At 38.6% G+C, this 22,500-nt stretch overlaps 4 protein-coding genes across 7 annotated transcripts in view; 3 read left to right on the top strand and 1 right to left on the bottom strand.

The window, feature by feature from the left end:
* Positions 1-3,090: 3,090 nt before the first annotated feature.
* On the top strand, positions 3,091-8,084 carry LOC132990124 (uncharacterized). Its single transcript, XM_061058202.1, has 7 exons — positions 3,091-3,200; positions 3,753-4,091; positions 5,085-5,252; positions 5,831-5,929; positions 6,086-6,123; positions 6,212-6,364; positions 7,282-8,084. The coding sequence occupies exons 1-7, from the start codon at positions 3,161-3,163 to the stop codon at positions 7,462-7,464; spliced, it is 1,020 nt and encodes a 339-aa protein (XP_060914185.1). The 5' UTR covers positions 3,091-3,160; the 3' UTR covers positions 7,465-8,084.
* A 1,671-nt stretch (positions 8,085-9,755) lies between these two features.
* On the top strand, positions 9,756-14,755 carry LOC132990125 (uncharacterized). 3 transcript variants are annotated; one of them, XM_061058203.1, is made up of 7 exons: positions 9,756-9,865; positions 10,418-10,756; positions 11,756-11,923; positions 12,502-12,600; positions 12,757-12,794; positions 12,883-13,035; positions 13,953-14,755. In XM_061058203.1, exons 1-7 carry the CDS (start codon positions 9,826-9,828, stop codon positions 14,133-14,135), a joined length of 1,020 nt encoding a protein of 339 aa, XP_060914186.1. In that variant the 5' UTR covers positions 9,756-9,825; the 3' UTR covers positions 14,136-14,755. The 3 variants fall into 3 exon arrangements, with proteins under 3 accessions (XP_060914186.1, XP_060914188.1, XP_060914187.1); XM_061058205.1 differs by lacking the exon at positions 11,756-11,923; XM_061058204.1 differs by lacking the exon at positions 12,502-12,600.
* Positions 14,756-16,427: 1,672 nt separating this feature from the next.
* Positions 16,428-20,166, top strand: LOC132990123 (uncharacterized). Its single transcript, XM_061058201.1, has 6 exons — positions 16,428-16,536; positions 17,096-17,434; positions 18,454-18,552; positions 18,709-18,746; positions 18,835-18,987; positions 19,851-20,166. Exons 1-6 carry the CDS (start codon positions 16,497-16,499, stop codon positions 20,031-20,033), a joined length of 852 nt encoding a protein of 283 aa, XP_060914184.1. The 5' UTR covers positions 16,428-16,496; the 3' UTR covers positions 20,034-20,166.
* Positions 20,167-21,129: 963 nt separating this feature from the next.
* Positions 21,130-22,500, bottom strand: part of fam120c (family with sequence similarity 120 member C) — a 25,159-nt gene continuing 23,788 nt past the window's right edge. For both annotated transcript variants that reach the window (XR_009675963.1, XM_061058199.1), the window contains one exon: positions 21,130-22,500. This exon is cut by the window's right edge. The gene's annotated coding sequence lies outside the window, so the exon portion shown is untranslated.

Below are 22,500 nucleotides of genomic sequence, written 5' to 3'. Positions count from 1 at the left end.
GTTTTGTGGAGGAAGTCTTATAGGTTATAAAGATGTGGTTGCACATCTCTGATCTAACATGAAACTTGATTGAAATGGATCTATATATTAAGAGAGTATTTGTCAAAGATAAGTCTATTTCCAATGAGTGCTAAACAATAAAATTAACACAGAAGTGTCACAAACTGCAGTTCCACAAATGGCCACTAGAGGCCCCACAAGCATGTTGATTCTAACAGAGGCCCATGTTGGACCCTGGTCGTGTAATGTGCTGTCACCAAGCAAACAAAACTTTAGGATACAAAATGTAAAAAGATCTTGTTGATGTCATGAACAAAAACAAAAGCACACTGTAAAAAAATTGTCACTAAATCATAATTTAAGTCAGAAAACTTTCCTCTGTCAGGGCTCTGAATAATATTAATAATTTAATCAAAAACATTCAGTTCTTTCAACTGTGACTTATCAAGGTGCCAGTGACTTAGTGGTTAGTTTGCACGCCCCATGTACAGAGGCTACAGTCCTCAAAGCATCCCCCCCCCCTCTCTCTCTCTCTGTCTCTCTCTCTCTCTGATTTCTGATTCTATCGACTGTCCTGTCTTTCTCAAAGGAAATCTTAAAAAGCTTTTTTTCCTTCCAGACCGTCGATGACTCGAGTAAACTCAACTACTCTGAGGTGGATTTCTCCAACAGCCATGCTGCCTCTCGTAACAGCGCCCCCTCTGGTGGAGCAAAAGATGATGTCATCTACTCCGTGCCCCGGGCAGAAGCTAGCTCAGAGAACACTTTGGCTTTGTACTCTACCGTTACTTTAAATTAGCTTTAGCTTCAATGCTATCAGCGCAGCATTTATTCTCAGGTTACAGTTCAACAATTATCTGTTTTTCTTTTGGCAAACTGTGAAAGGTTAAGATTTTTATTAACAGAGCTGCATGAAAAAATAGCTTCAAGTCAGAGCTACTATTGCTATGGAAACAGTAAAGGTCCAATGTAAGATGGACTGCAGCACCCATTTTGAACACCAGGTGTCAGAGTTACATATTGGTTATTTAAGTTGAGCTTTTCTTAGTTTTTACAAGATATTTAGCATAAATTATTTTGTTAAATGTTTATTTTTCTGAAGGCACAAGTTATACGTTACAGTTAAGTTATTGAGCGGCTAATTTTGTGTTAACAGAGACTTTGTCATCAAGGATTTTCATTGAGAACTTTGCGCAAACAAATTACAGTAATGTACAGTAAAGTGTTCAGCAGGTGACAAACACGTTTCTGAAATGGAGGGTTAAATATTCATGTTTGGTTTATTGTTAATGATGGAGGGACGACCAGTTTTACTGTTTATTCAAACTTATTGCATTTCCCATCACCTCTATTTGTGCAGATAGTTATCAGTTTTAATGTTACTGGTAAATAAATAAAAAAGTCTGCAGGCAAAATGAAGTGATTTCTCTCTCTGAATGATAAGACTCCAGGACCCTGAGATGGGTTTTTATTATTTCTGTGAACTAACATGGACTGCAGTATGAAGTATATACTTATATTCCACAACATAAATGATCTCCACCTCTTCAAGCTGTGAAGCTGAGAAACTACTTACATGTTGGAGCATCAGTGAAAACAATTGAAGAGTACTGTATATTTAAATATTACTCTATGCAAAGGGACGATTCTGCCTAACATGTGACTTCACTTAAAGGAAGATTGTGCACCCTTTTCATCCAGTAGATGTCGCCCTTGAGCACCAGCATGAAACCAAAACAAACTGCTGTTTTGCAACACCTCCTCCATACTGAAGCCTCCGCTCTCCTCCAGAGACACACCTCCAACCCCTCTCCCCTCACGTTTACACAAAGGAGTTATCAAATTAAAACGCTCCATAGTTAAGTGCAAGTGGCGGACAAAATTGTCCTCGTCTCGAGCTGCATTGTTGTGTTAGCATGCTAATGTTAGCGCTCTTTGGTTAGCTCGTAGCTTCACATTGCATGTGAATTTACGCTGAATGACCGTGATCTTAAAACGTTTAGGTGACATTCAAATAAGCAGAGAGTACATTATGTTCTTCTTCTTCTCTCTAGTCCCTCACACAAACAACTTTTACTCACAAGGGGAGGAGCCGGCCGTCCCGTCCATGTAAACACGGCTCAGACAACAACACAGCCAGCGGGACTCGAGCTTCTCACTCATCGTAGACAGTCAGGACTCAGAGACACATTTACACAGGATATACTTTCTGCTATATTTATGTGTAAAATGTTTGCACATTCTGCCTTTAAACCACAAACTTTGATCTTTTGATGAGGAAGACCCTCAGCTGAATGTTTTGTTGTATTCAGTAAGATCATGTGTTTATGCTTTGTGTAATAAGAGGATCTTGTAGTGCACAATGTTAAAACTCCTGTTGTTTTGGACACATGTCACTGAATGTCAATGAAAGAAAAATAACCAGCCATGTAGTCATGTGTAGGGGTTGTGTTAGTGGGAGGGGAGGGGGTGTTTAGATGTATCATGCATGTTGTGTGTTTCATATTGAAAGCCTCTTCAGGGACAGGCATTGGAAATTAGCATGATCTATAAATGCTGTGGTGCAGTGCATTGGAAAGTAGTTGTTCAGTTCTGCATGTATACTGCGCCTGTCACTGCCAAATAAACCAAGAAAAAAATAACAACAGAAAACGTTGATGCTAACTTAAGTCCCTTTCAGCTCGATCATTTTGTCATCAGTGCTCATTTGGAGTTGCACTTGATTCCGTTTCACAGATAGAAATAAAGATAATAAAATAAAACCCACCAATCAACTGAGGCAGACACCTTGAGCTGCACAGATTTGACACCGACAGGCGTTATTCTTACAATCTCCACTCACACACATCCTCCCAAATTGAGCCGTCGATTTAAGCTGCAAGACTTCCTGTTCGTCCCTCTGTTTTCTGTCATTGCCTTGCTGTCTTGTACCAGTGCTGCATGTTTCAGTGTATTTGAAGGTACAACAAAGATGGCTGAGAAGAAACTAAACAAAGACATATGCCATTGATGACGCTTTAAGTGACTGTGAAGTTAGGTTACAGTCTCTGTAGTGGGGCGTATGAAGAGGGGAGGGGTGTGTTTTGTGTTTGGAGGAGGGACTCCATCATTGACCAGTGAAGACGGAACAAGAGCGTCTTAAACCATCAGAGTGTTGAACATGAGAGTCCATCAGACTTTGATCTGCTTCTTCTTCCTCAGTGAGTACTCTCTATTCCTACACTCCTCTCTTTTCACTGATCCATTTGTCTTCTTCATAGTTTACTTTATTAGTTACAGGAGACAGAATAAGAAGCAGTCTGTGGTGGGTGGACTCTTTCAAACATGTTGGTTTCTGTGGTTAAACTAGACGTTCAGTGTTGAAATAGAATTGAGGAAACTGAACAGAGTACTTTGAATCTGACTTTACCAGATAAAACTAAGATACAACTAATAAACCTAGATGTCACAGTTTACCATTTTAAGTGAAGTTGTTCAAGTATTCACTCATAATTCACCTTTTCTGCATGCTGAATGTATAAGTTGGATGTATTTTAGAATTCAGCAGACACCAACTTGTAAAAAGTTTAATGACATTTCAGGCATGCAAATGCAAAATGCTAATTTTAGAGAATGAATGTAGGGAAGTAAATAGAGATGTAGGATGTCTGTTATTGTTTTGTTTGTTTATGTGAATGTGAAACAAATCAGACGGCAAGATCTGAAAAAAAAACACAGAATATAACTCATGATTATTTATCTCTTTTCCACAGAACTGACGGATGGATTCTCTTTTCATAAAGATATCGGTGTCCGTGAAGGAACTGAAGGAGGAAACATCGAAGTTGGATGCAGCTTTACATCTTCTGGAAGAAGGAAGGTTTTCTGTAGAAAGGACTGTGAAGATGAAGACATTCTTTGCAACATCACAGATGTCAGTGCTCAGTGTGGCAGATACAGCATTGAATTAAGAAAAAATGAACTATTGTCTACAGTTTTTTATGTGAGCATCACAAATTTGACAAAGTCTGACTCTGGATCGTACACATGTTGGTTGGATAGATACTTGCCTCCAGATTCAACTAAGACGTTTGAGCTCAGAGTTAAAGATGGTGAGTTTTTACTCTTAATGGACTTCTTCACATCTTTGAAATATCTCAATAAGTTGAAATGAAACATTTAGTTTAGAGCTACATCTTTTCTTCATTATGAACTCTAAACATTCTTAATTTAAACTAACAGTTTGTCTGTAAATGATCAGATTAGTCGACACGTTGAAGTTAATTTGAATGTTGTTGCGACAAACACACAGAATAACTTTCACATTTATCTGTAGTAGAAAAAGTTATTTACTGTTTTTAGAGAATTTGTAATATTTGAGAAGTTTCAGTACAGAGTTGAAGATGTATTTTTGTTATTTCATTTTTTAAATAGTTTTTTAATCTTTTGTTGTTATGCAGTTATAACCCAGGTCACAGAATATATATTTATAGAAATGTGTATAATTGTGACTCTGATGATATTTTCATGTTTATGTTAAAATGTAGCCTACATTTTAAAGTAAACGTGTGCTACACAATAATAAGTTTAACAATCTCTGCTCCTTTAAAACTAACGGCTCGGGGCGCTGGTAGCCTAGTGGATAGAGAGCACGCCCCCATGTAGGGAGGCTGTAGTTACTCCAAACTCTCTCTCTAAGGTTTATTTTTGGGCTTTTTATGCCTTTATTTGAGATGTTGGACAGACTCAGAAAACAGGGACAGAGAGAGAGAGAGAGAGAGAGAGAGTGTGGATGACATGCAGGAAAGGAGCCACAGGCTGGATTCAAACCCAGGCTGCCCATTTGGATGACTACAGCCTCCGTACTAACCACTAGAATACCAGCCCCTCTCTCCCTGATTTCTGACTCTATCCACTGTCTCTAAATAGAGGAATAAAACCCCAAAAGATGAACCTTAAAAACCTCCAGCTCATCTGTAAATTATAAGATCGGCTCAGATCAAACAATTGAAAATGGTTTCACCAAACACGATGATCGACTGCTGCTTCGAGCTTTATTGGTGTCAGATTTCATTTGTACCTATTTTTAAATTATATATTTTCAGCAACAACCACCTCTAAACCAAACACGACTCCTAAACCATCATCGACCCGCTCGACCTCCACACTGACCACAGCGCAGACTGTGAGCGTCAGTTCAGGAAGCACCACGACTTCATCACACTCGTCTAACACAACCACGACTGAGCAGCTCTCATCAGCTTCTGGTTCAGGTACATTTACATAATTATAAGTATGTTTATAGACATTCTGTATTTATGCAAGTATATGAATGTGTATCATTGTATGTGTAGTATGTTTATTCATTGTTGGGTTATTTTTCTGTTTTCAGGTATATATTAAAATGTTTAAACCTTCAGACTACAGGAATTTTAAGATACTACCCAATTTTGAAATCGGGCAGCATCCCGCATGTAAGGACAATCTTAACAGATATTCTTCTTTATAATCTTCAGCATGCAAACACTACAAGATATGAAAAAAATGATGGCGTCTGTAGCCTAGTGGCTGGTTGTCCCGCCCCATGTACGGACACGTTCATGACATAATCGTCAAGATTTGAAATCCTCAAAATCAAACATGTTTGAAATAAATTGTGGCAGTTACGATGCTCTCTGAGCAGATCAGGGAAGCTACCCCCCCTGACTGTCGGGACGGGGGAATCGACTCGATTATCCTGTAGTCTGAGCCAGGCTTTAGGGCCAGTGCACAAAAGAATTGACCCTTATAGTTATATTTCACAAATCATGAAGTGTAAAACAAACTTGTTTTTGTGCCAAAACAACCCCAGGTCTTCTGTTGTATTTGGGTCTGAGTCTTTTCATCCTCATCGTCATATTATCAGCCATCCTGCTGATGTTCTGCAGGAAGAGGGCCAGAGAACCCAAAGGTGAGGCTACAGGAAACACACATACACACGGAATAGGAAGTGGTCGACACCTTTAATTTAAGATTTTAACAGAAAATATTTACATTATACTCCATTTATAACTAATAACTATAACTGTAACATTTTGAGTTGACTTATTAACGAGGTGTTTTCCAGGACCCCCTGTTCAAAAAGAGTATGCTGAAATCCAAGAGGTGAGTCTGAGATAATCAGGGACTTTAACTTTCATCACTGTTTGAGAAAAACGTACTGAAACAGTGTCTTTGTATTCTCCTCGTGCAGAACAACCCAGTGTACGAGGAGATCAGAGAGGGGCACAGATCTCCTGTTGTGGAAGTTTCAACAGTTTACAGCTGTGCTAAATTTGCCAAACCGAACGGGGTTGAAACCACGGATGACTACAGCCTCCTAACTGCAGCAGGTTCTCACAACAAAGTAAGAAAAAACAGTGGAAAGATTTTGGATTAAATGTACTAAACTAAATTCACAGATTAACAACTTGACGGCACAGCAGAGGAAATGTTATTTCTGTGGTAGATCAACAAGGAGATGTTAGTCAAACCTGCACCACCTTCATGTGCTTTTTTTGAAAAGATAAATAATATCCAGGAAGTGATCTGCTGCCAATTAAAGAAACAGGAACCAGGCCAGATAATGTTCATATCTCTAACTTCCGTTGTTTTGTGGAGGAAGTCTTATAGGTTATAAAGATGTGGTTGCACATCTCTGATCTAACATGAAACTTGATTGAAATGGATCTATATATTAAGAGAGTATTTGTCAAAGATAAGTCTATTTCCAATGAGTGCTAAACAATAAAATTAACACAGAAGTGTCACAAACTGCAGTTCCACAAATGGCCACTAGAGGCCCCACAAGCATGTTGATTCTAACAGAGGCCCATGTTGGACCCTGGTCGTGTAATGTGCTGTCACCAAGCAAACAAAACTTTAGGATACAAAATGTAAAAAGATCTTGTTGATGTCATGAACAAAAACAAAAGCACACTGTAAAAAATTAGTCACTAAATCATCATTTAAGTCAGAAAACTTTCCTCTGTCAGGGCTCTGAATAATATTAATAATTTAATCAAAAACATTCAGTTCTTTCAACTGTGACTTATCAAGGTGCCAGTGACTTAGTGGTTAGTTTGCACGCCCCATGTACAGAGGCTACAGTCCTCAAAGCGGGCGGCCCGGGTTCATACATGTCATCCCCCCCCCCCTCTCTCTCTCTGTCTCTCTCTCTCGCTGATTTCTGATTCTATCGACTGTCCTGTCTCTCTCAAAGGAAATTTTATAAAGTAAAAAAAAAGAACTTGCTGATAAGTTTTCACATTTTTTTCCTTCCAGACCGTCGATGACTCGAGTAAACTCAACTACTCTGAGGTGGATTTCTCCAACAGCCAAGCTGCCTCTCGTAACAGCGCCCCCTCTGGTGGAGCAAAAGATGATGTCATCTACTCTGTGCCCCGGGCAGAAGCTAGCTCAGAGAACACTTTGGCTCCTCTGTACTCTACCGTTACTTTAAATTAGCTTTAGCTTCAATGCTATCAGCGCAGCATTTATTCTCAGGTTACAGTTCAACAATTATCTGTTTTTCTTTTGGCAAACTGTGATAGGTTAAGATTTTTATTAACAGAGCTGCATAAAAAAATAGCTTCAAGTCAGAGCTACTATTGCTATGGAAACAGTAAAGGTCCAATATGTAAGATGGAGCAGTACCCATTTTGAACACCAGGTGTCAGAGTTACATATTGGTTATTTAAGTTGAGCTTTTCTTAGTTTTTACAAGATATTTAGCATAAATTATTTTGTTAAATGTTTATTTTTCTGAAGGCACAAGTTATACGTTACAGTTAAGTTATTGAGCGGCTAATTTTGTGTTAACAGAGACTTTGTCATCAAGGATTTTTATTGAGAACTTTGCGCAAACAAATTACAGTAATGTACAGTAAAGTGTTCAGCAGGTGACAAACACGTTTCTGAAATGGAGGGTTAAATATTCATGTTTGGTTTATTGTTAATGATGGAGGGACGACCAGTTTTACTGTTTATTCAAACTTATTGCATTTCCCATCACCTCTATTTGTGCAGATAGTTATCAGTTTTAATGTTACTGGTAAATAAATAAAAAAGTCTGCAGGCAAAATGAAGTGATTTCTCTCTCTGAATGATAAGACTCCAGGACCCTGAGATGGGTTTTTATTATTTCTGTGAACTAACATGGACTGCAGTATGAAGTATATACTTATATTCCACAACATAAATGATCTCCACCTCTTCAAGCTGTGAAACTGAGAAACTACTTACATGTTGGAGCATCAGTGAAAACAATTGAAGAGTACTGTATATTTAAATATTACTCTATGCAAAGGGACGATTCTGCCTAACATGTGACTTCACTTAAAGGAAGATTGTGCACCCTTTTCATCCAGTAGATGTCGCCCTTGAGCACCAGCATGAAACCAAAACAAACTGCTGTTTTGCAACACCTCCTCCATACTGAAGCCTCCGCTCTCCTCCAGAGACACACCTCCAACCCCTCTCCCCTCACGTTTACACAAAGGAGTTATCAAATTAAAACGCTCCATAGTTAAGTGCAAGTGGCGGACAAAATTGTCCTCGTCTCGAGCTGCATTGTTGTGTTAGCATGCTAATGTTAGCGCTCTTTGGTTAGCTCGTAGCTTCACATTGCATGTGAATTTACGCTGAATGACCGTGATCTTAAAACGTTTAGGTGACATTCAAATAAGCAGAGAGTACATTATGTTCTTCTTCTTCTCTCTAGTCCCTCACACAAACAACTTTTACTCACAAGGGGAGGAGCCGGCCGTCCCGTCCATGTAAACACGGCTCAGACAACAACACAGACAGCGGGACTCGAGCTTCTCACTCATCGTAGACAGTCAGGACTCAGAGACACATTTACACAGGATACACTTTCTGCTATATTTATGTGTAAAATGTTTGCACATTCTGCCTTTAAACCATAAACTTTGATCTTTTGATGAGGAAGACCCTCAGCTGAATGTTTTGTTGTATTCAGTAAGATCATGTGTTTATGCTTTGTGTAATAAGAGGATCTTGTAGTGCACAATGTTAAAACTCCTGTTGTTTTGGACACATGTCACTGAATGTCAATGAAAGAAAAATAACCAGCCATGTAGTCATGTGTAGGGGTTGTGTTAGTGGGAGGGGAGGGGGTGTTTAGATGTATCATGCATGTTGTGTGTTTCATATTGAAAGCCTCTTCAGGGACAGGCATTGGAAATTAGCATGATCTATAAATGCTGTGGTGCAGTGCATTGGAAAGTAGTTGTTCAGTTCTGCATGTATACTGCGCCTGTCACTGCCAAATAAACCAAGAAAAAAATAACAACAGAAAACGTTGATGCTAACTTAAGTCCCTTTCAGCTCGATCATTTTGTCATCAGTGCTCATTTGGAGTTGCACTTGATTCCGTTTCACAGATAGAAATAAAGATAATAAAATAAAACCCACCAATCAACTGAGGCAGACACCTTGAGCTGCACAGATTTGACACCGACAGGCGTTATTCTTACAATCTCCACTCACACACATCCTCCCAAATTGAGCCGTCGATTTAAGCTGCAAGACTTCCTGTTCGTCCCTCTGTTTTCTGTCATTGCCTTGCTGTCTTGTACCAGTGCTGCATGTTTCAGTGTATTTGAAGGTACAACAAAGATGGCTGAGAAGAAACTAAACAAAGACATATGCCATTGATGACGCTTTAAGTGACTGTGAAGTTAGGTTACAGTCTCTGTAGTGGGGCGTATGAAGAGGGGAGGGGTGTGTTTTGTGTTTGGAGGAGGGACTCCATCATTGACCAGTGAAGACGGAACAAGAGCGTCTTAAACCATCAGAGTGTTGAACATGAGAGTCCATCAGACTTTGATCTGCTTCTTCTTCCTCAGTGAGTACTCTCTATTCCTACACTCCTCTCTTTTCACTGATCCATTTGTCTTCTTCATAGTTTACTTTATTAGTTACAGGAGACAGAATAAGAAGCAGTCTGTGGTGGGTGGACTCTTTCAAACATGTTGGTTTCTGTGGTTAAACTAGACGTTCAGTGTTGAAATAGAATTGAGGAAACTGAACAGAGTACTTTGAATCTGACTTTACCAGATAAAACTAAGATACAACTAATAAACCTAGATGTCACAGTTTACCATTTTAAGTGAAGTTGTTCAAGTATTCACTCATAATTCACCTTTTCTGCATGCTGAATGTATAAGTTGGATGTATTTTAGAATTCAGCAGACACCAACTTGTAAAAAGTTTAATGACATTTCAGGCATGCAAATGCAAAATGCTAATTTTAGAGAATGAATGTAGGGAAGTAAATAGAGATGTAGGATGTCTGTTATTGTTTTGTTTGTTTATGTGAATGTGAAACAAATCAGACGGCAAGATCTGAAAAAAAAACACAGAATATAACTCATGATTATTTATCTCTTTTCCACAGAACTGACGGATGGATTCTCTTTTCATAAAGATATCGGTGTCCGTGAAGGAACTGAAGGAGGAAACATCGAAGTTGGATGCAGCTTTACATCTTCTGGAAGAAGGAAGGTTTTCTGTAGAAAGGACTGTGAAGATGAAGACATTCTTTGCAACACCACAGATGTCAGTGCTCAGTGTGGCAGATACAGCATTGAATTAAGAAAAAATGAACTATTGTCTACAGTTTTTTATGTGAGCATCACAAATTTGACAAAGTCTGACTCTGGATCGTACACATGTTGGTTGGATAGATACTTGCCTCCAGATTCAACTAAGACGTTTGAGCTCAGAGTTAAAGATGGTGAGTTTTTACTCTTAATGGACTTCTTCACATCTTTGAAATATCTCAATAAGTTGAAATGAAACATTTAGTTTAGAGCTACATCTTTTCTTCATTATGAACTCTAAACATTCTTAATTTAAACTAACAGTTTGTCTGTAAATGATCAGATTAGTCGACACGTTGAAGTTAATTTGAATGTTGTTGCGACAAACACACAGAATAACTTTCACATTTATCTGTAGTAGAAAAAGTTATTTACTGTTTTTAGAGAATTTGTAATATTTGAGAAGTTTCAGTACAGAGTTGAAGATGTATTTTTGTTATTTCATTTTTTAAATAGTTTTTTAATCTTTTGTTGTTATGCAGTTATAACCCAGGTCACAGAATATATATTTATAGAAATGTGTATAATTGTGACTCTGATGATATTTTCATGTTTATGTTAAAATGTAGCCTACATTTTAAAGTAAACGTGTGCTACACAATAATAAGTTTAACAATCTCTGCTCCTTTAAAACTAACGGCTCGGGGCGCTGGTAGCCTAGTGGATAGAGAGCACGCCCCCATGTAGGGAGGCTGTAGTTACTCCAAACTCTCTCTCTAAGGTTTATTTTTGGGCTTTTTATGCCTTTATTTGAGATGTTGGACAGACTCAGAAAACAGGGACAGAGAGAGAGAGAGAGAGAGAGAGAGAGAGAGTGTGGATGATATGCAGGAAAGGAGCCACAGGCTGGATTCAAACCCAGGCTGCCCATTTGGATGACTACAGCCTCCGTACTAACCACTAGAATACCAGCCCCTCTCTCCCTGATTTCTGACTCTATCAACTGACTCTAAATGAAGGTATAAAACCCCAAAAGATGAACCTTAAAAACCTCCAGCTGATCTGTAAATTATAAGATCGGCTCAGATCAAACAATTGAAAATGGTTTCACCAAACACGATGATTGACTGCTGCTTCGAGCTTTATTGGTGTCAGATTTCATTTGTACCTATTTTTAAATTATATATTTTCAGCAACAACCACCTCTAAACCAAACACGACTCCTAAACCATCATCGACCCGCTCGACCTCCACACTGACCACAGCGCAGACTGTGAGCGTCAGTTCAGGAAGCACCACGACTTCATCACACTCGTCTAACACAACCACGACTGAGCAGCTCTCATCAGCTTCTGGTTCAGGTACATTTACATAATTATAAGTATGTTTATAGGCATTCTGTATTTATGCAAGTATATGAATGTGTATCATTGTATGTGTAGTATGTTTATTCATTGTTGGGTTATTTTTCTGTTTTCAGGTATATATTAAAATGTTTAAACCTTCAGACTACAGGAATTTTAAGATACTACCCAATTTTGAAATCGGGCAGCATCCCGCATGTAAGGACAATCTTAACAGATATTCTTCTTTATAATCTTCAGCATGCAAACACTACAAGATATGAAAAAAATGATGGCGTCTGTAGCCTAGTGGCTGGTTGTCCCGCCCCATGTACGGACACGTTCATGACATAATCGTCAAGATTTGAAATCCTCAAAATCAAACATGTTTGAAATAAATTGTGGCAGTTACGATGCTCTCTGAGCAGATCAGGGAAGCTACCCCCCCTGACTGTCGGGACGGGGGAATCGACTCGATTATCCTGTAGTCTGAGCCAGGCTTTAGGGCCAGTGCACAAAAGAATTGACCCTTATAGTTATATTTCACAAATCATGAAGTGTAAAACAAACTTGTTTTTGTGCCAAAACAACCCCAGGTCTTCTGTTGTATTTGGGTCTGAGTCTTTTCATCCTCATCGTCATATTATCAGCCATCCTGCTGATGTTCTGCAGGAAGAGGACCAGAGAACCCAAAGGTGAGGCTACAGGAAACACACATACACACGGAATAGGAAGTGGTCGACACCTTTAATTTAAGATTTTAACAGAAAATATTTACATTATACTCCATTTATAACTAATAACTATAACTGTAACATTTTGAGTTGACTTATTAACGAGGTGTTTTCCAGGACCCCCTGTTCAAACAGAGTATGCTGAAATCCAAGAGGTGAGTCTGAGATAATCAGGGACTTTAACTTTCATCACTGTTTGAGAAAAACGTACTGAAACAGTGTCTTTGTATTCTCCTCGTGCAGAACAACCGAGTGTACGAGGAGATCAGAGAGGGGCACAGATCTCCTGTTGTGGAAGTTTCAACAGTTTACAGCTGTGCTAAATTTGCCAAACCGAACGGGGTTGAAACCACGGATGACTACAGCCTCCTAACTGCAGCAGGTTCTCACAACAAAGTAAGAAAAAACAGTGGAAAGATTTTGGATTAAATGTACTAAACTAAATTCACAGATTAACAACTTGACGGCACAGCAGAGGAAATGTTATTTCTGTGGTAGATCAACAAGGAGATGTTAGTCAAACCTGCACCACCTTCATGTGCTTTTTTTGAAAAGATAAATAATATCCAGGAAGTGATCTGCTGCCAATTAAAGAAACAGGAACCAGGCCAGATAATGTTCATATCTCTAACTTCCGTTGTTTTGTGGAGGAAGTCTTATAGGTTATAAAGATGTGGTTGCACATCTCTGATCTAACATGAAACTTGATTGAAATGGATCTATATATTAAGAGAGTATTTGTCAAAGATAAGTCTATTTCCAATGAGTGCTAAACAATAAAATTAACACAGAAGTGTCACAAACTGCAGTTCCACAAATGGCCACTAGAGGCCCCACAAGCATGTTGATTCTAACAGAGGCCCATGTTGGACCCTGGTCGTGTAATGTGCTGTCACCAAGCAAACAAAACTTTAGGATACAAAATGTAAAAAGATCTTGTTGATGTCATGAACAAAAACAAAAGCACACTGTAAAAAATTAGTCACTAAATCATAATTTAAGTCAGAAAACTTTCCTCTGTCAGGGCTCTGAATAATATTAATAATTTAATCAAAAACATTCAGTTCTTTCAACTGTGACTTATCAAGGTGCCAGTGACTTAGTGGTTAGTTTGCACGCCCCATGTACAGAGGCTACAGTCCTCAAAGCGGGCGGCCCGGGTTCATACATGTCATCCCCCCCCCCCTCTCTCTCTCTGTCTCTCTCTCTCGCTGATTTCTGATTCTATCGACTGTCCTGTCTCTCTCAAAGGAAATTTTATAAAGTAAAAAAAAAGAACTTGCTGATAAGTTTTCACATTTTTTTCCTTCCAGACCGTCGATGACTCGAGTAAACTCAACTACTCTGAGGTGGATTTCTCCAACAGCCAAGCTGCCTCTCGTAACAGCGCCCCCTCTGGTGGAGCAAAAGATGATGTCATCTACTCTGTGCCCCGGGCAGAAGCTAGCTCAGAGAACACTTTGGCTCCTCTGTACTCTACCGTTACTTTAAATTAGCTTTAGCTTCAATGCTATCAGCGCAGCATTTATTCTCAGGTTACAGTTCAACAATTATCTGTTTTTCTTTTGGCAAACTGTGATAGGTTAAGATTTTTATTAACAGAGCTGCATAAAAAAATAGCTTCAAGTCAGAGCTACTATTGCTATGGAAACAGTAAAGGTCCAATATGTAAGATGGAGCAGTACCCATTTTGAACACCAGGTGTCAGAGTTACATATTGGTTATTTAAGTTGAGCTTTTCTTAGTTTTTACAAGATATTTAGCATAAATTATTTTGTTAAATGTTTATTTTTCTGAAGGCACAAGTTATACGTTACAGTTAAGTTATTGAGCGGCTAATTTTGTGTTAACAGAGACTTTGTCATCAAGGATTTTTATTGAGAACTTTGCGCAAACAAATTACAGTAATGTGCAGTAAAGTGTTCAGCAGGTGACAAACACGTTTCTGAAATGGAGGGTTAAATATTCATGTTTGGTTTATTGTTAATGATGGAGGGACGACCAGTTTTACTGTTTATTCAAACTTATTGCATTTCCCATCACCTCTATTTGTGCAGATAGTTATCAGTTTTAATGTTACTGGTAAATAAATAAAAAAGTCTGCAGGCAAAATGAAGTGATTTCTCTCTCTGAATGATAAGACTCCAGGACCCTGAGATGGGTTTTTATTATTTCTGTGAACTAACATGGACTGCAGTATGAAGTATATACTTATATTCCACAACATAAATGATCTCCACCTCTTCAAGCTGTGAAACTGAGAAACTACTTACATGTTGGAGCATCAGTGAAAACAATTGAAGAGTACTGTATATTTAAATATTACTCTATGCAAAGGGACGATTCTGCCTAACATGTGACTTCACTTAAAGGAAGATTGTGCACCCTTTTCATCCAGTAGATGTCGCCCTTGAGCACCAGCATGAAACCAAAACAAACTGCTGTTTTGCAACACCTCCTCCATACTGAAGCCTCCGCTCTCCTCCAGAGACACACCTCCAACCCCTCTCCCCTCACGTTTACACAAAGGAGTTATCAAATTAAAACGCTCCATAGTTAAGTGCAAGTGGCGGACAAAATTGTCCTCGTCTCGAGCTGCATTGTTGTGTTAGCATGCTAATGTTAGCGCTCTTTGGTTAGCTCGTAGCTTCACATTGCATGTGAATTTACGCTGAATGACCGTGATCTTAAAACGTTTAGGTGACATTGAAATAGGCAGAGAGTACATTATGTTCTTCTTCTTCTCTCTAGTCCCTCACACAAACAACTTTTACTCACAAGGGGAGGAGCCGGCCGTCCCGTCCATGTAAACACGGCTCAGACAACAACACAGACAGCGGGACTCGAGCTTCTCACTCATCGTAGACAGTCAGGACTCAGAGACACATTTACACAGGATATACTTTCTGCTATATTTATGTGTAAAATGTTTGCACATTCTGCCTTTAAACCACAAACTTTGATCTTTTGATGAGGAAGACCCTCAGCTGAATGTTTTGTTGTATTCAGTAAGATCATGTGTTTATGCTTTGTGTAATAAGAGGATCTTGTAGTGCACAATGTTAAAACTCCTGTTGTTTTGGACACATGTCACTGAATGTCAATGAAAGAAAAATAACCAGCCATGTAGTCATGTGTAGGGGTTGTGTTAGTGGGAGGGGAGGGGGTGTTTAGATGTATCATGCATGTTGTGTGTTTCATATTGAAAGCCTCTTCAGGGACAGGCATTGGAAATTAGCATGATCTATAAATGCTGTGGTGCAGTGCATTGGAAAGTAGTTGTTCAGTTCTGCATGTATACTGCGCCTGTCACTGCCAAATAAACCAAGAAAAAAATAACAACAGAAAACGTTGATGCTAACTTAAGTCCCTTTCAGCTCGATCATTTTGTCATCAGTGCTCATTTGGAGTTGCACTTGATTCCGTTTCACAGATAGAAATAAAGATAATAAAATAAAACCCACCAATCAATTGAGGCAGACACCTTGAGCTGCACAGATTTGACACCGACAGGCGTTATTCTTACAATCTCCACTCACACACATCCTCCCAAATTGAGCCGTCGATTTAAGCTGCAAGACTTCCTGTTCGTCCCTCTGTTTTCTGTCATTGCCTTGCTGTCTTGTACCAGTGCTGCATGTTTCAGTGTATTTGAAGGTACAACAAAGATGGCTGAGAAGAAACTAAACAAAGACATATGCCATTGATGACGCTTTAAGTGACTGTGAAGTTAGGTTACAGTCTCTGTAGTGGGGCGTATGAAGAGGGGAGGGGTGTGTTTTGTGTTTGGAGGAGGGACTCCATCATTGACCAGTGAAGACGGAACAAGAGCGTCTTAAACCATCAGAGTGTTGAACATGAGAGTCCATCAGACTTTGATCTGCTTCTTCTTCCTCAGTGAGTACTCTCTATTCCTACACTCCTCTCTTTTCACTGATCCATTTGTCTTCTTCATAGTTTTTATTACTTGCAGTAGGAAAAGTTATCAGCGGATGTGAACAGTCTGTGGTGGGTGGACTCTTTCAAACATGTTGGTTTCTGTGGTTAAACTAGACGTTCAGTGTTGAAATAGAATTGAGGAAACTGAACAGAGTACTTTGAATCTGACTTTACCAGATAAAACTAAGATACAACTAATAAACCTAGATGTCACAGTTTACCATTTTAAGTGAAGTTGTTCAAGTATTCACTCATAATTCACCTTTTCTGCATGCTGAATGTATAAGTTGGATGTATTTTAGAATTCAGCAGACACCAACTTGTAAAAAGTTGAATGACATTTCAGTCATGCAAATGCAAAATGCAAATTTTAGAGAATGAATGTAGGGAAGTAAATAGAGATGTAGGATGTCTGTAATTGTTTTGTTTGTTTATGTGAATGTGAAACAAATCAGACGGCAAGATCTGAAAAAAAAACACAGAATATAACTCATGATTATTTATCTCTTTTCCACAGAACTGACGGATGGATTCCCTTTTTATAAAGATATCGGTGTCCGTGAAGGAACTGAAGGAGGAAACATCGAAGTTGGATGCAGCTTTAAATTTTCTGGAAGAAGGAAGGTTTTCTGTAGAAAGGACTGTGAAGATGAAGACATTCTTTGCAACACCACAGATGTCAGTGCTCAGTGTGGCAGATACAGCATTGAATTAAGAAAAAATGAACTATTGTCTACAGTTTTTTATGTGAGCATCACAAATTTGAGAAAGTCTGACTCTGGATCGTACACATGTTGGTTGGATAGATACTTGCCTCCAGATTCAACTAAGACGTTTGAGCTCAGAGTTAAAGATGGTGAGTTTTTACTCTTCATGGACTTCTTCACATCTTTGAAATATCTCAATAAGTTGAAATGAAACATTTAGTTTAGAGCTACATCTTTTCTTCATTATGAACTCTAAACATTCTTAATTTAAACTAACAGTTTGTCTGTAAATGATCAGATTAGTCGACACGTTGAAGTTAATTTGAATGTTGTTGCGACAAACACACAGAATAACTTTCACATTTATCTGTAGTAGAAAAAGTTATTTACTGTTTTTAGAGAATTTGTGATATTTGAGAAGTTTCAGTACAGAGTTGAAGATGTATTTTTGTTATTTCATTTTTTAAATAGTTTTTTAATCTTTTGTTGTTATGCAGTTATAACCCAGGTCACAGAATATATATTTATAGAAATGTGTATAATTGTGACTCTGATGATATTTTCATGTTTATGTTAAAATGTAGCCTACATTTTAAAGTAAACGTGTGCTACACAATAATAAGTTTAACAATCTCTCCTCCTTTAAAACTAACGGCTCGGGGCGCTGGTAGCCTAGTGGATAGAGAGCACGCCCCCATGTAGGGAGGCTGTAGTTACTCCAAACTCTCTCTCTAAGGTTTATTTTTTGGCTTTTTATGCCTTTATTTGAGATGTTGGATAGACTCAGAAAACAGAGAGAGAGAGAGAGAGAGAGAGAGAGAGAGAGAGAGAGAGAGAGTGAGAGAGTGAGAGAGAGAGAGTGAGAGAGAGAGAGAGAGGGAGAGAGGGAGAGAGAGAGAGAGAGAGAGAGAGAGTGAGAGAGAGAGAGTGAGAGAGAGAGAGAGAGAGAGAGAGAGAGAGTGAGAGAGAGAGAGTGAGAGAGAGAGAGAGAGTGTGGATGACATGCAGGAAAGGAGCCACAGGCTGGATTCAAACCCAGGCTGACTCGATTATCCTGTAGTCTGAGCCAGGCTTTAGGGCCAGTGCACAAAATAATTGACCCTTATAGTTATATTTCACAAATCATGAAGTGTAAAACAAACTTGTTTTTGTGCCAAAACAACCCCAGGTCTTCCGTTGTATTTGGGTCTGAGTCTTTTCATCCTCATCGTCATATTATCAGCCATCCTGCTGATGTTCTGCAGGAAGAGGGCCAGAGAACCCAAAGGTGAGGCTACAGGAAACACACATACAGACGGAATAGGAAGTGGTCGACACTTTTAATTTAAGATTTTAACAGAAAATATTTACATTATACTCCATTTATAACTAATAACTATAACTGTAACATTTTGAGTTGACTTATTAACGAGGTGTTTTCCAGGACCCCCTGTTCAAAAAGAGTATGCTGAAATCCAAGAGGTGAGTCTGAGATAATCAGGGACTTTAACTTTTATAACTGTTTGAGAAAAACGTACTGAAACAGTGTCTTTGTATTCTCCTCGTGCAGAACAACCGAGTGTACGAGGAGATCAGAGAGGGGCACAGATCTCCTGTTGTGGAAGTTTCAACAGTTTACAGCTGTGCTAAATTTGCCAAACCGAACGGGGTTGAAACCACGGATGACTACAGCCTCCTAACTGCAGCAGGTTCTCACAACAAAGTAAGAAAAAACAGTGGAAAGATTTTGGATTAAATGTACTAAACTAAATTCACAGATTAACAACTTGACGGCACAGCAGAGGAAATGTTATTTCTGTGGTAGATCAACAAGGAGATGTTAGTCAAACCTGCACCACCTTCATGTGCTTTTTTTGAAAAGATAAATAATATCCAGGAAGTGATCTGCTGCCAATTAAAGAAACAGGAACCAGGCCAGATAATGTTCATATCTCTAACTTCCGTTGTTTTGTGGAGGAAGTCTTATAGGTTATAAAGATGTGGTTGCACATCTCTGATCTAACATGAAACTTGATTGAAATGGATCTATATATTAAGAGAGTATTTGTCAAAGATAAGTCTATTTCCAATGAGTGCTAAACAATAAAATTAACACAGAAGTGTCACAAACTGCAGTTCCACAAATGGCCACTAGAGGCCCCACAAGCATGTTGATTCTAACAGAGGCCCATGTTGGACCCTGGTCGTGTAATGTGCTGTCACCAAGCAAACAAAACTTTAGGATACAAAATGTAAAAAGATCTTGTTGATGTCATGAACAAAAACAAAAGCACACTGTAAAAAATTAGTCACTAAATCATAATTTAAGTCAGAAAACTTTCCTCTGTCAGGGCTCTAAATAATATTAATAATTTAATCAAAAACATTCAGTTCTTTCAACTGTGACTTATCAAGGTGCCAGTGACTTAGTGGTTAGTTTGCACGCCCCATGTACAGAGGCTACAGTCCTCAAAGCATCCCCCCCCCCCCCCCCCTCTCTCTGTCTCTCTCTCTCTCTGATTTCTGATTCTATCGACTGTCCTGTCTTTCTCAAAGGAAATCTTAAAAAGCTTTTTTTCCTTCCAGACCGTCGATGACTCGAGTAAACTCAACTACTCTGAGGTGGATTTCTCCAACAGCCAAGCTGCCTCTCGTAACAGCGCCCCCTCTGGTGGAGCAAAAGATGATGTCATCTACTCTGTGCCCCGGGCAGAAGCTAGCTCAGAGAACACTTTGGCTCCTCTGTACTCTACCGTTACTTTAAATTAGCTTTAGCTTCAATGCTATCAGCGCAGCATTTATTCTCAGGTTACAGTTCAACAATTATCTGTTTTTCTTTTGGCAAGCTGTGATAGGTTAAGATTTTCTTATTAATTTGAATGAACTACAATAAAGAAAAGAAAATAGGGAAGATCCGAGGAGCACTTGAATGCAGCACAAGATGTTGGATTTTATTGTCAATAAACTTGAATACTCTAAAAAATTATTCAAGATACAAGATTAATAAAAAGATACAATCCTTAAAAATGACTTTTGTTCTGCTTATGTCATGTTTTTGGATTAAAGGTTTTTATCAATCGATACCGCATGAAGGGCCAGCGGTTCGCCCAGCAGATGTCGCCATTTAGACTACATACAATTCCTGGAAACGAGTTTCATAGTTCCTAAAACTGATGAATTACCTTACGTTACGTTACCGCGCCTCGCTTTTCTTTAGCTCGTCGTCTGTAAAATGTCCCAGAGCAGCAATGCCATGTGATGTCGCGAGATTTACGAATCTGTAGCGCAGTCTCAAAATGAGACTTCCAAGACACTTAAAAAAAAAGTGTTATATTTTACAAACGTAATCTTAAATAATGTAGTTTAAAATGTCTCATGCACATGTGGTGAATATGAAGCTGAAGACAAGAAATTGTTAGCTTAGCTTTATGATGGAAACGGAAACCCTAAAATATGAAATCCTCCGAATTGTTGCTAGGCAACCACCAAGACTCCAGGAAGTTGTTGCTCCCGACAAATAAAATGTGAACAATTAAAAAGGAATAATAAATGGTCGTTTTAAAGATTTTGCTTTTTGTTTTAGATTAAACAAAAATTATCTCGCATGTTACTAAATGATCTCGTTTCTTATTTTTTTTTACGGTAGACAACCATTTCCGGTTTAAATGCTAACTGTGGCTTCATGCTAATAATCCATGTAGTACAACAGACTGGAATAATTGTTCTTATTTAAAATATTAGGTGTAAGAGTAAGCCATGTCCCAAAATGTTGTATTAATCATGTATATTTTAAATTATTTATTTGACTTTAAAATCTTGGTGAGATTTTTGTTCTAAATAAATAAAAGACACTGGACACAACAAATACTTTTTTTACTAAAAGAATAAATTTTATTTCAGCACTGTAAGTCATTTCCCAACCAGTACAAACATGACTGCCATCTTCATCTCTTTCTGAACCTTTCCTCCCCTCCCTCTGTGAGATCAGACCACCAACAGCCAGACAATTTAAAAAAAAAAAAAAAAGGCTTTCTTTTTCTCGTCTTTCCACAAACAGTCTGGTGCTTCCATAATGCTAACAATGATGACAAATTATACCAACCATAATTATAACAGCAATAATGATGATGATAATATTATATTTCTATAACAATAGTATTATGGATACATTTTTTAACCCTTTTCGCTGCACAGGTAGTTTCGGGCGGCCCTGGGTACTGAAGTACATGCATTGGTACACTTGTGGCTGACTTGAGACTGACTTCAACTCGAGCCCTTTACTGGGACTCAGCAACAGGGGAGGGAGGGGGATTATACTGGAGCTTGGGGGGCTTTTAAGGGGGAGTGGCAGTGCAGAGAGAGACAGACAGAATAGGGACCTTTATTCAAACTGGACACGATGCTGTGAGAATCCTGCAACATACATCTGAACAGGTACAACACATCAGATGATTCCTTTCCACACTCTGTATGACAGACAATAACACTGTTTGACTTCTTAACAACACTAAAAAAGTACATTTCTATTCTGGGACTTTTGGTTCTCTTTACATTGTCAAGCTCTTCAGAGTTGCTTCCCATTTGCGTAGGCAGTGAGGCAGGATGTTTTTTTTGTTTTTTCCCCGTCAGTCATAGAGAGCGTGAATTCTTCTCAAAGCACTTGATCTGAGATTTTAGGCATTTCAATCTTTTTCTTGCCTGAGACAGACACCTGATATTTATTTTTCTATGGATTACAATTGTTGACTATATAGTAGTAAGACTTTGAGGGCTGCAATGATTACATGCAATGATTCATTTTCTCAATCAACAGATTAATTCTCTGATGTATAAAATTGACAACTTAAATAAAAACATGAATTCACTCATTTAGACACTGAAACAAACAAGTACTTTTCTTTTCCTTCCAAAAGTTTAAATGTAATCTTTGATATTATGAGATGTTTGTTTTCAGTGATGGACTGATCTGTAAGGGGTCCTAGGGTTGCAGCACTTAAAGCTGGAGTAAGGGCAGGGTGTACACTTGAAGATTTTGTCATCTTTTTTTATTCTATCGTTTCTTCAGCCCCCAAGTCTTTACTTCTCTACACATTTCTTTGGCATACTTGTCAAACTTTTTCTTGCTGTCCATCCACACAACATAGAACATCTGTGAAAATCTCAGATCTCGTGTTTTGAGGAAAATTCTGCCCCTTCAAAAGGCCTCTTTGCCCACACATTAAGAGACTCAGTTACA

This window comes from Labrus mixtus, chromosome 15 (genome assembly GCF_963584025.1).
Source record: "Labrus mixtus chromosome 15, fLabMix1.1, whole genome shotgun sequence".
Classification (NCBI taxonomy): domain Eukaryota; kingdom Metazoa; phylum Chordata; class Actinopteri; order Labriformes; family Labridae; genus Labrus; species Labrus mixtus.
This window is presented reverse-complemented; position numbering and strand designations above follow the sequence as displayed.

Excerpts from the sequence above, each read along its gene's own strand:
- LOC132990124 (XM_061058202.1), top strand. The coding sequence starts at position 3,161 with ATGAGAGTCCATCAGACTTTGATCTGCTTCTTCTTCCTCA. Across the intron at positions 3,201-3,752 it reads GATCTGCTTCTTCTTCCTCA|AACTGACGGATGGATTCTCT; the intron begins GTGAGTACTCTC and ends TCTTTTCCACAG. Across the intron at positions 5,930-6,085 it reads GAGGGCCAGAGAACCCAAAG|GACCCCCTGTTCAAAAAGAG; the intron begins GTGAGGCTACAG and ends GGTGTTTTCCAG.
- LOC132990125 (XM_061058203.1), top strand. The coding sequence starts at position 9,826 with ATGAGAGTCCATCAGACTTTGATCTGCTTCTTCTTCCTCA. Across the intron at positions 9,866-10,417 it reads GATCTGCTTCTTCTTCCTCA|AACTGACGGATGGATTCTCT; the intron begins GTGAGTACTCTC and ends TCTTTTCCACAG. Across the intron at positions 13,036-13,952 it reads CAGCAGGTTCTCACAACAAA|ACCGTCGATGACTCGAGTAA; the intron begins GTAAGAAAAAAC and ends TTTTCCTTCCAG.
- LOC132990123 (XM_061058201.1), top strand. The coding sequence starts at position 16,497 with ATGAGAGTCCATCAGACTTTGATCTGCTTCTTCTTCCTCA. Across the intron at positions 16,537-17,095 it reads GATCTGCTTCTTCTTCCTCA|AACTGACGGATGGATTCCCT; the intron begins GTGAGTACTCTC and ends TCTTTTCCACAG. Across the intron at positions 18,553-18,708 it reads GAGGGCCAGAGAACCCAAAG|GACCCCCTGTTCAAAAAGAG; the intron begins GTGAGGCTACAG and ends GGTGTTTTCCAG.